The sequence below is a fragment of the Hemiscyllium ocellatum genome, chromosome 5 (assembly GCF_020745735.1).
Source record: "Hemiscyllium ocellatum isolate sHemOce1 chromosome 5, sHemOce1.pat.X.cur, whole genome shotgun sequence".
NCBI lineage: Eukaryota > Metazoa > Chordata > Chondrichthyes > Orectolobiformes > Hemiscylliidae > Hemiscyllium > Hemiscyllium ocellatum.
This window is the reverse complement of record NC_083405.1, coordinates 126,628,251-126,641,480: the sequence shown is the minus strand read 5'-3', so window position 1 is coordinate 126,641,480 and position 13,230 is coordinate 126,628,251. Positions and strand designations below refer to the sequence as shown.

Genomic DNA, 13,230 nt, shown 5'->3' with positions numbered 1-13,230 from the left:
GAAGGGAGAGACAGAGAGAGACAGCCACAGAGAGAGAGAGAGAGAGAGAGCGAGACAGAGAGACAGAGAGAGAGACAGAGACAGACAGAGCGAGAGACAGAGAGAGAGAGAGAGACAGAGAGAGAGGGGAGAGACAGAGAGAGAGAGAAGAGACAGAGAGAGAGAGAGAGAGAGAGAGAGAGAGAGAGAGAGAGACAGAGAGACAGAGACAGAGACAGAGAGAGAGAGAGTGTGCAATGGACAGGGTTCTCTGAAAGTAGGGTCCCAGGTAGACAGGGCAGTGAAGGAGGCCCTCATCAGTCAGGGCATTGGGTATAGAATTTGGGAAGTTCTGTTGCAGTTATACAGGACGTTGGTGAGGCCACACTTGGAGTATTGGGTTCAGGTTTGGTCACCCTGCTACAGGAAGGATGTTATTAAACTGGAAAGTGTGCTGAAGGAAGTTATCAAGGATGTTACCGGGACTCAAGGGTTTGAGTTATAGGGAGAGGTTGGACAAGATAGGACTTATTTCTTCAGAGTGTAGGAGACTGAGGGGGGACCTTACAGAGGTGGATATGATCATGAGAGACATGGATAGGGTGAACACACTCAGTCTTTTCCCCAGGGTTGGGGAATCGGGGGCTAGAGGGCATCAGTATAAGGTCAGAGGGCAAAGAATAAAAGGGAACCTGAGGGGCAACGTTTTACCCAGAGGGTGGTACGCAGATGGAATATGGAATGAGCTGGAAGGGGTTGAGGCGGGTACATTAACAACATTTAACAGGCATCTGGACAGATACACGGATAGGGAAGGGTGAGAGGGGGATGGGCCAAGTGCAGGGAAATGGGGGTTAGCATGGACGGACATTTTGGTCAGCACAGAGCATTGTGGGCCGAATGGCCTGTCTCTGTGTTGTGGGACTCTGCGACTCTACAAGTTTTGAGTTATCCGAAGCAGGATATCCAGGAATTCCGACAGCGGAGAATTTTCCAGCTGAGGTGATATCTGGAGGGAGCGTGGGAAGGGAACACGTGTTGGTAACGATCTCTGCCCCTCCCTGATATCTCTTGGCACCTGACTCTGTCCTTGTCCCTATAACAACATTACCTGGGAAGCAGGGGGTTTCGGGAGATACCGGAGGCAGGGGATAAATAGCCGGATCTTTGGAAATCACTGCAGACTGGAGTGGACTGAAGATGAAGGAGCTAATTCTCAGCCTGTGGCTGGTGGCAGTAGGTAAGACCACAGCGGGGAAAGGGCAGGGGGGCGGTCTCGTTCCAGACCACTGTATCCAGGGGGAGGGGTGGTGAAAGATTGACAAGGGTAAACCTACCCCTCTCTGATTAATTTGTGAGGTCGCGAAATCTGAAGCAAGAGCAGAGGCTGTGTAGGTTAGGGTGGATTGGTCATGGGAAATTGTCCCCTAGTGCCCAGGGATGTGCAGGTTAGGGTGGATTGGCCATGCTAAATTGTCCCATAGTGCCCTGGGATGTGCAGGTTAGGGTGGGATTGGTCATGGGAAATTGTCCCCTAGTGCCCAGGGATGTGCAGGTTAGGGTGGATTGGCCGTGGGGGAAATTGATCTGCAGGTTCGCTGCCCAAAGTTAAAAGTCCCACAGACAATCCTTCAGACCCCCACCCGATGAAGGAACGACGCTCTGAAAGCTCCTGTTCCCAAATGAACCTGTCCGACTGTGGGCTGGTGTTGTGAGAGTGTGTGCAGTCCAGTCCCATACCGAGCACCTCCACACCACAGAGTCAGGGGGGTGGGGAGGGGGAATGGGTCTGGGTGGGACACTCCTCGGAGGGGTCAGTGTGGACTTGTCGGGCCGAAGGGCCTCTTTCCACACTGTGGAGCTCCTGGAAAAACTCAGCAGCTCTGGCAGGATCTGTGGCGAGAGAAAGCAGGGTTAATGGGTCAAGGGACCCTCCCCTCCTACACAGCCAGCTCCCCTCAACCCCCCCCCCCCCCAACTCCAGGTGACCTCCCGTCGCTGGGGAGGTTGGGACTCCAGGGTGGGGAGGGGGAGGATAATTTCTGGGTGGGACGGGCAGGGTTGAAGGGGCGAACGAGGGGCCGAATGGTCTCGCCTCCTGCTCTGTGACTTGCCGTTATTAATTGTTCTTCCCCCCTCCCCCACTCCCCCTTTCCCCATCCCTATCCCACCCCTTTTCCTTGTAGCTGCTGCCTCATCCGATGACAAGATTGTCGGGGGGTACGAATGTAGCCCCCACTCCGTGCCATGGCAAGTCTCTCTGGACATGGGGTACCATGGCTGTGGGGGCTCTCTGATCAGTGACCGATGGGTGATCTCTGCTGCCCACTGCTACTACAGGTACGCACACCTTCTCCGGACCCCGCGCCATTCCGCCCATCTCCTCCCTACTAGCTGGCGGTGAGAGCGCCCCCCTCTCAGGTGACCTTGCGGAAGCCTCAGCCAAGTCCCCCTCAGTTTCCCTCCCCTCCTCCGTCCCCTCCCTCCTCGCTGCCAGCCTCAACCTCGCCCCACCCCCTCGCGGCTACTGCTTCCTCTCGACCAATGCCCTCCCCTCCTGCCAACCCTGGTGATGCCAGGCCCCTCGGTCAATCCCCTACTAGTCTTCCCTGACTCTGAGTGACCCCCTCTGGTCTCTCTCTCTCTCGCTGGGTCACCCACGTTCAGGAAATTAGCCCCCACTTTTCCCAAAACTTTCGCTCCATGTGCCCAGTTTCGTTCATTCGGGCCCGGTATTTATTGTCTACCTCATCCTGCCCGTCCCTAGTTGCCCTCCCCCCCCCCCCCCACCTTGAGAGGGTGGGGGGTGTGAGTGCCTTATTGAACTACTGCTGTGGGTAGACCCACAATGCCCCTGAGGGAGGGGAATTCTGATCCAGGAAGGATATATTTCCGAGTTGGGATGGCGAGGTGACCTGTCTCTCTCTCCCCCTCCCCCCCCGGGCCTGCATTTATCGCTGGGGTGAGGGGGTCTCGGTTTGACGGGTGCAGCAGGGGGGGAGAGTGAAGAGTGCGGTGTGTCTCTGGGAGTCACATCTGCGTCTGCCCCTGCCCTGGGTGTTCCAGCCAGATCTACCCTGTTCCAAATACCGAGAGCCTGCAGCCGCGACTGAGGTGGGCTGGTGCTAGTTAAATTGTGGGCCCCGCATTCCCCCCACCTCCCCCTCCCCCAACAACACCACCAGCAGAGTCTGAGAAACAGGCCCTTTGGCCCATTGAGTCTAGTTTGACACTAAACCACAAGTGTTCCCATTCAGTGGGTGTTCACCCAGAAATGTTCCCTCCTCCCCTCTCTCCCAGGCTCTGCTGCCCCCCCCACCCACTGGGTAAACTCCCGTCACCTCCCCCACCCCCCGGCTCACACCCTCCCCCCACCTCACCTTCGCCCTCCTGTCTCAGGCACGCCCGTCGGTGCCCACCTAAATCTGGCAAACTTCACCCAAAGGTCCACCCCCAACTGCTCCAGAGGACACACCCCCAACCTCCTCAGAGCTGAGAGATTCAACTCCACCCCCAACCCCCAACTACCCCCCTCCCCAACACATCACTTCACAAAGCTACCCCCAGCGCCCCTGCGCCTTGCCCACAGTCCTCCCGGTCCTGAGGGAGGTGACCAGAACTGGGCACGACTCAACGTTCCACAACGCAGGCTCGGTCATCCAAACAGGTGACCTCCGGGCAACGTCACCAACTCCACCACCAACTCCACCAACCCCCAACTGTTGGGGGCCTTCTGGGGTGGGGGCTCCAGAGGGGTAGGGAAGGTCTGCCAGGAACCTGGGAATGGTGGGGGGGGGGTGAGTAGACAGGGAGTCACGGGAACTGACCGTTCCTGAGAATTCTGATCCTTCCATCAACACCATCTCCAATTCCCCCACCTCAGGAAAGTAGCCAACATCGTCAACATCCCCCTCCCTCCCCAAACCAAACACCCCTCCCTCCCCAAACCAAACACCCCTCCCACCTCAAACCAAATACCCCCTCCCACCCCAAACCAAACACCCCTCCCACCTCAAACCAAATACCCCCTCCCACCCCAAACCAAACAGTGCCCAGGGATGTGCAGGTTAGGGTGGATTGGCCATGCTAAATTGTCCCATAGTGTCCAGGGATGTGCAGGTTAGAGTGGATTGGCCATGCTAAATTGTCCCATAGTGCCCTGGGATGTGCAGGTTAGAGTGGATTGGCCATGCTAAATTGTCCCATAGTGCCCAGGGATGTGTAGGTTAGGGTGGATTGGCCATGCTAAATTGTCCCATAGTGTCCAGGGATGTGCAGGTTAGGGTGGATTGGCCATGCTAAATTGTCCCATAGTGTCCAGGGATGTGCAGGTTAGAGTGGATTGGCCATGCTAAATTGTCCCATAGTGCCCAGGGATGTGCAGGTTAGGGTGGATTGGCCATGCTAAATTGTCCCATAGTGCCCAGGGATGTGCAGGTTAGGGTGGATTGGCCATGGGAAACTGTCCCATAGTGTTCAGACTGATATGGGAACTTCTGGTACATCTGATTCGATCTCTCTCTCTCTCTCTCTGCTATCTGCAGCACGATATTCCGCACTCTGTACCATCCCCCTCCTTGTGCTTCTGATTTGGCTGGTTACAAAACACTAATTTTCACTCTATCCCGGCACAACGTGACATTAATGTGATCAAGTCAAATCATTCTGTTGCAGTCCGGATTACCTGAAAGTGCTGCTGGGAGCGCACAGTCTGACGCACCGTACAGGGACAGAGAGGCTGGTTGGAGTGGACGGTATCTATCAGCACCCGCAGTTTGATGGTTACACACTGGATCACGACGTCATGCTAATTAAACTGGCAGAGACCGTCCGCATGAATAACTACATCAGCGCAGTGCCATTGCCAACAGAGTGCCCACAGCCCTATATCATGTGCACAGTCTCAGGATGGGGTAACACTTATCCCAATGATGGTAGGTACAGCTTTACCCGGGGGTTGTCAGGGTTGGAGGGGGGGAAACGGTTGGAGGGGACATGGGGAGGGATGTGGTGCTCTCGGAGTGAGGGAGGGGTCATCAGCAGGGCAAAGTCCCTTCGGAATCTGTGACAGTGTCAGAGCAACGGGATCACAGCACACACCCCGATCCAGGGAATGATCGCTGGGGAGAGTGTAGAGGGAGCTTTACTCTGTATGTAACTCCGTGCTGTCCCTGTCCTGGGAGTGTTTGATGGGGGACAGTGCAGAGGGAGCTTTACTCTGTATCTAACGCCGTGCTGTCCCTGTCCCAGGGAGTGTTTGATTGGGGGACAGTGTAGAGAGAGCTTTTACTCTGTATCTAACCCTGTGCTGTCCCTGTCCCTGGGAAGATTTGATGGGGGACAGTGTAGAGAGAGCTTTATGCTGCATCTAACCCATGCTGTCCCTGTCCTAGGAGTGTTTGATGGGGGACAGTGTAGAGAGAGCTTTACTCTGTATCTGACCTTGTGCTGTCCCTGTCCTGGGAGTGTTTGATGGGGGACAGTGTAGAGAGAGCTTTACTCTGTATCTGACCCTGTGCTGTCCCTGTCCTGGGAGTGTTTGATGGGGGACAGTGTAGAGAGAGCTTTACTCTGTACCTAACCCCGTGCTGTCCCTGTCCCTGGGAGGGTTTGATGGGGGGACAGTGTAGAGGGAGCTTTACTCTGTATCTAACGCCGTGCTGTCCCTGTCCCTGGGAGGGTTTGATGGGGGGACAGTGTAGAGGGAGCTTTACTCTGTATCTAACCCCGTGCTGTACCTGTCTCTGGGAGTGTTGATGGGGGACAGTGTAGAGAGAGCTTTATGCTGCATCTAACCCATGCTGTCCCTGTCCCTGGGAGTGTTTGATGGGGGGACAGTGTAGAGGGAGCTTTACTCTGTATCTAACCACGTGCTGTCCCTGTCCTGGGAGTGTTTGATGGGAGACAGTGTAGAGAGAGCTTTACTCTGTATCTAACCCCGTGATGTCCCTGTCCCTGGGAGGGTTTGATGGGGGGACAGTGTAGAGGGAGCTTTACTCTGTATCTAACCCCGTGCTGTACCTGTCTCTGGGAGTGTTGATGGGGGACAGTGTAGAGAGAGCTTTATGCTGTATCTAACCCATGCTGTCCCTGTCCCTGGGAGTGTTTGATGGGGGGACAGTGTAGAGGGAGCTTTACTCTGTATCTAACCACGTGCTGTCCCTGTCCTGGGAGTGTTTGATGGGAGACAGTGTAGAGAGAGCTTTACTCTGTATCTAACCCCGTGATGTCCCTGTCCTGGGAGTGTTTGATGGGGGGGACAGTATAGAGGGAGCTTTACTCTGTATCTGACCCTGTGCTGTCCCTGTCCTGGGAGTGTTTGATGGGGGACAGTGTAGAGGGAGCTTTACTGTGTATCTAACCCCGTGCTGTCCCTGTCCTGGGATGTTTGATGGGAGACAGTGTAGAGAGAGCTTTACTCTGTATCTAACCCCGTGCTGTCCCTGTCCTGGGAGTGTTTGATGGGGGACAGTATAGAGGGAGCTTTACTCTGTATCTAACCCCGTGCTGTCCCTGTCCTGGGAGTGTTTGATGTGGGACAGTGTAGAGGGAGCTTTACTCTGTATCTAACCCCGTGCTGTCCCTGGGAGTGTTTGATGGGGGGACAGTGTAGAGGGAGCTTTACTCTGTATCTAACCCCGTGCTGTCCCTGTCCCTGGGAGGGTTTGATGGGGGGGTGCAGTGTGGCTTGTCTGTCCCTAATGAAACTCTGTATGTTATGTTTCTCACGGTAGTGGTGATGCCGGATAAGCTGCGATGTGTGAAGGTTCCGTTGATGAGTGATCCTCCCTGTCATTACGCCTACCCTGGCCTTATCACCAGCACCATGATCTGTGCCGGCTACATGGAGGGGATGAAAGATGCTTGCAATGTAAGTTCCCGTTCAAAGCACACTTCCTGAATCCTCCTCCATCCCTGCGGGAGTGGAGCACCCCGAGACATTGCTCACGGTGCAAGTGTAATTTCAGATCGGTCCTGCTCTACACAAAGAAATCGTGAAAGATTTCCATTTAGGGTCAGACAGCATGGAAACAGACCCTTCGGTCCAACCCGTCCATGCCGACCCAGATATCCCAACCCAATCTAGTCCCACCTGCCAGCACCCGGCCCATATCCCTCCAAACCCTTCCTATTCATATACCCATCCAGATGCCTCTTAAATGTTGTAATTGTACCAGCCTCCACCACTTCCTCTGGCAGCTCATTCCATACACGTACCACCCTCTGTGTGATAAAGTTACCCCTTGGGTCTCTTTTATATCTTTCCCCTCTCACCCTAAACCTATGCCCCTCTAGTTCTGGACTCCCCGACCCCAGGGAAAATACCTAATCTATTTATCCTATCCCCATGATTTTATAAACCTCTATAAGGTCACCCCTCAGCCTCCGACGCTCCAGGGAAAACAGCCCCAGCCTGTTCAGCCTCTCCCTGTAGCTCAGACCCTCCAATCCTGGCAACATCCTTGTAGATCTTTTCTGAACCCTTTCAAGTTTCACAACATCTTTCCGATAGGAAGGAGACCAGAATTGCACCCAATATTCCAACAGTGGCCTAACCAATGTCCTGTACAGCCGCAACATTACCTCCCAACTCCTGTACTCAATACTATGACCAATAAAGAAAAGCATACCAAACACCGCCGTCACTATCCTATCTACCTGTGACTCCACTCTCCAGGAGCTATGAACCTGCACTCCAAGGTCTCTTTGTTCAGCAACACTCCCTAGGACCTTACCATTAAGTGTATAAGTCCTGCTAAGATTTGCTTTCTCAAAATGCAGCACCTCACATTTATCTGAATTAAACTCCATCTGCCACTTCTCAGCCCATTGGCCCATCTGGTCAAGATCCTGTTGTAATCTGAGGTAACCCTCTTCGCTGTCCACTACACCTCCAATTTTGGTGTCATCTGCAAACTTACCAACTGTACCTCTTATGCTCGCACCCAAATCATTTATGTAAATGACAAAAAGTAGAGGACCCAGCATCGATCCTTGTGGCACTTCACTGGTCACAGACCACCAGACTGGAAAACAACCCTCCACCATCACCCTCTGTCTTCTACCTTTGAGCCAGTTCTGTATCCAAATGGCTAGTTCTTCCTGGATAGTGCATTACCATTGCACCCGTCACATCCTTGAGACATTCAGGGAAGCCTGTTCCTTGATGTGTGTTGTTGTGTGTGAACATGGGAGCCCCTGTGCATCTAGTGACACCATGCACATAGCGGTGAGACTGTGACTCGGCCTGTCCACTTACCAGTGACTCAGCCTGAGGCCTGGGTGATGGATCCCTCCCTGGGATTGGGTTGGTACTGACAGACTCAAATCGGTGACCCAGCGACCAGGCGAGTGAGCACCACCCACTGAGCCAGGGCTCCACGTATCGTGTGAGATCGAGAATGGACCAGTGGGAGTTAACTTGGTGGGATAGCGAGAGGAGGAGAGAGTGACAGCCCTTGACACCATTTGACCGAGTGTGGCATCAAGGAGTCACTGGCAAAACTGGTATCAGAGGGCAAATCCTCCACTGGTTAGAGTCGTACCTGACTCATCAGAAGATGGTCGTGGTTATTGGAGGGTCACCCATCCCAGCACCAGGCCATCTCTGCAGGAGACCCTCAGGGGACAGTCTGAGGCCCAACCATCTTCAGCTGCTTCCTCACTGACCTTCCCTCTGTCATAAGGTCAGGATGGGGATGGTGACTGATGGTTACACAGCGTTCAGCCCCATTCACCCACTCCTCACATCCTGAAGCAGGCCGTGTGTAAATGCACCAAGATCTGGACAGTATCCAGGCTTGGGCTGACAAGGGGCAAGGAACATTCACACCACACACTAACCAGACATATACATCACCTCCAACAGGAGGGAATCGAACCCCTGCCCCTTGACCTTCCACGGTATTCCCATCACTGAATCCCCCACTGTCACCAGAGGGTCTCTCTCTCTCTCTCTCTCTCTCCCTCCCCCCCATTACGATGCTCATGGAATAATTAAGAGTTTCCAACTCTGTTTTTTGGCCCCCTTGGCCGAGCGAAGCCCCGTGACAAATCATCGCTGTGCAGTTCTGTCCCTGGTGCTCCTCGGGATGTTTCTCTCTGTTAGTGTGGCTACATAAATGTAAGCTGCTTTATTTTGTGAGTGGAAATTGGTAATCCCAAAATGGCGGATACTCCCCAACTGGTGGACTATTCCAAAATGGCAGACAATTTCAAAATGGCGGGCCACTCCAAAATGGCAGGGATACGGAAGCTGACATGTCCGGCTGGGGCTGAACATTGTTTATGGCTGTGATTGGGGATGTGGGGTTCCTCCATTCCTGAAGTGGGTCAAAGGGTAAATGGTGCTGAGAGGTGGTTGAATGGCCTTGAATCACGGTGTTACGCATCACTGTGAGCCGGGTTCCCCTCCCCCTCCCTCCGGTGATGTGTCCCGATGTGGGCTTCAGTAACGGGGTGAGGCTGGGTCTGCCAAACCGTCCCCTGCCCATCACCATGGACCCTCTCTGTCGCTCCATCCCCTTCCTTTCTATCGTTCACTGTGCACCGTTCCTGGTTTAATGAGGCTTCTTGCTCACACAGGGAGACTCCGGGGGTCCGCTGGTGTGTGATGGGATCCTGGAAGGCATTGTGTCCTGGGGACAAGGTTGTGCTCAGCAAAACTACCCGGGGGTGTACACGAAGGTCTGCGCAGTCCTCCCCTGGATTCACGAAACCATGGCCACAAAGTGAGATCCCTCCATTTGGACACAGACCAGACCCTGCCCACTGCTTACCTAGCTGGTCAGGCTAGTTTGTGCTGGTTAGACCCGTTGGCTGGTTGGTTAACTGGTTGTCAAGTTAATAAAGGGCTCATTTCGAGTTCAGTCCCGACTCTTGTCTCTGTCACTCACACATTGTTCAAGAGCACACTCTGACACTTGCACACTCACACTTACACGTCAACACACACAGTCACAGTGACACACACACACAGTCACACTGACACACACAGACACACTGACACACACACACAGTCACATTGACACACACACACAGTCAGATTGACACACATACAGTCACACTGACACACACACACAGTCACAGTGGCACACACATACAGTCGCACTGACATACGCACAGTCACAGAAAAATACACACAGTCACACTGACTCACAGTCACACTGACTCACACACAGTCACATTGACGCACGCACAGTCACACTGACACACATACAGTCACACTGACACACAGTCACAGTGACACATACACAGCCACAGCAACACACACATAATCACACTCACACACACATAGTCACACTGACACACACAGTCACAGCAACACACACAATCACACAGACACATACAGTCACACTGACACACACACAGAATCACAGTGACACACAAAGTCACACTGATACACACAGTCACACTGACACACAGTCACACTGACACACACAGTCACACTGAATCACACTCTCAGTCACATTGACACACATACAGCCACAGCAACAAACACAATCACACCTACACAGAGTCACACTGACACACACACAGAGTCAGTGATGAAGGGCTCTGGCCCGAAACGTCGAATTTCCTGTTCCTTGGATGCTGCCTAACCTGCTGTGCTTTAACCAGCAACACATTTTCAGCACACACACAGTAACACCTACACAGAGTCACACTGACAAACATACAGTCACACTGACACACAGTCACAGTGACACACACAATCACACTGACACACAGTCACACTGATGCACACAGTCACAGTGACACACACATACAGTCACACCGACACACAGTCACATCAACACACACCGTCACAGTGACACACACGTACAGTCACACTGACACACACAGAGTCAAAGTGACACACACAGAGTCACACTAACACACAGAGTCACACTGACACACAGTCACACTGACACACACAGTCACACTGACCCACACACAGTCACATTGACGCACATACGGTCACACTGACACACATTCACAGTGACACATACACAGCCACAGCCACAGCAACACACACAATCACACTGACACACACAGTCACACCGGTACACGCAGTCACAGTGACATACACACAGTCACACTGACACACAGTCACACTGACACACATCCAGCAGCACACACAATCACACTGACACACACAGTCACACTGACACACACACTGTCACAGAGAAACATACACAGTCACGCTGACACACACAGTCACACTGACACACACACAGTCACAGAGAAATGCACACAGAGTCACAGTGACACACACACACAGAGCCACAGTGACACACACAGTCACACTAACACACACAGTCACACTGACACACGGTCACACTGACACACACACAGAGTCACAGTGACACACACAGTCACACTAACACACACAATTACACTGACACACAGTCACACTAACACACAGTCACACTGACTCACACACAGTCACACTGACACACACAGTCACAGTGACACAACACAGTCACACTAACACACACAGTCACACTGACACACAGTCACACTGACACACACAGAGTCTCAGTGGCACATACAATCACTCTAACACACATAATCACACTGACACACAGTCACACTAACACAGTCACACTGACTCACACACAGTCACATTGACACACATACAGCCACAGCAACACACACAATCACACTGTCACGCACAGTCACATTGATACACACACATTGTCACAGAGAAATACACACAGTCACACTGACACACACATTGTCACAGAGAAACACACACTCACACTGACACACACACAGTCACATATGACACAGAATCACACTGATGCACAGACACAGTCACACTGACATACAGTCACAGTGACACACACAGTCACACTGACATGCACACAGTCACAGCAACACACACACTCACACTGACACACATAGAGTCACATATGATGCACAATCACACTGATGCACGGACACAGTCACACTGACACACAGTCACACTGACAAACACACAGTCACAGCAACACACAATCACATGGACACACAGTCACACTGATGCACAGAGGCAGTGACAAACACACAGTCCCAGTGATACACACACAGTCACACTGACACACTCACAGAATCACAGTGACACACACAGTCACAGCAACACACCCAATCACACTGTCACACACATTCACACTGATACACGCAGTCACAGTGACACACACATACAGACACACTGACACACAGTCACACTGACATGCACATTCACAGTGACACACACAGTCACACTGACAAGTACAGAATCACAGTGACACACACAGTCACAGCAAGAAACACACAATCAGTTTGTCACTGTGACCGTGTGTGTCAATGTGACTGTATGTGTGTTGGTGTGACTCTGTGTCAGTGTGATTATGTGTGTTGCTGTGGCTGCATGTGTGTCAGTGTGACTGTATGTGTGTCAATGTGACTGAGTGTGTGAGTCAGTGTGACTGCGTGTCAGTGTGACTGTGTGTCACTGTGATTCTGTGTGTTGCTGTGGTTGTGTGTGTCACTGTGATTCTGTGTGTGTCAGTGTGACTGTCTGAGAGTCAGTGTGACGGTGTGTCAGTGTGACTGTATGTGTGTGTCACTGTGACTCTGTGTGTGTCAGTATGACTGTGTGCATCAGTGTGTCAGTATGGGTGTCAGTGACAAACATAAAGTCACACTAACACACAATCATAGTGACACAGGCACAGTCACATTAACACATACAGAATCACACTGACACTCAGTCACAGTGACACTCACATACAGTCACACTGACACACACAATCACACTGACACAGTCACAGTGACATGCACACAGTCACACTGACGCACATACAGTCACAGCAATACACACACAATCACACGGACACAGTCACACTGACACACACAATCAACTGACATCCAGTTACACTGACATACACACAGTCACACTGATGCACACAGTCACAGTGACACACACATAGTCTCAGTGACAAACATACTGTCACACTGACACACACATTCAAACTGATAGACACAGTCACAGTGACACGCACATATAGACACACTGACACACAGTCACACTGACTCTCAGACAGTCACACTGACTCACACACACAGTTACACTGACACCCATGCAGAGTCACAGTGACACACACACAGCCACGACAACACACACATAATCACACTGACATACAGTCACACTGACACACAGTCACAGCGACACACACACAATCACACTGACGCACACAGTCACAGCAACACATACGCAATCACATGGACACACAGTCACACTGACAC

The 13,230-nt window shown here is 52.4% G+C and overlaps 1 protein-coding gene across 1 annotated transcript; it reads left to right on the top strand.

Moving 5' to 3' along the window:
- The first annotated feature begins 1,179 nt into the window (after positions 1-1,179).
- On the top strand, positions 1,180-9,714 carry LOC132816240 (trypsin-10-like). Its single transcript, XM_060825736.1, has 5 exons — positions 1,180-1,219; positions 2,166-2,319; positions 4,654-4,916; positions 6,726-6,850; positions 9,565-9,714. The coding sequence occupies exons 1-5, from the start codon at positions 1,180-1,182 to the stop codon at positions 9,712-9,714; spliced, it is 732 nt and encodes a 243-aa protein (XP_060681719.1).
- Positions 9,715-13,230: the final 3,516 nt, after the last annotated feature.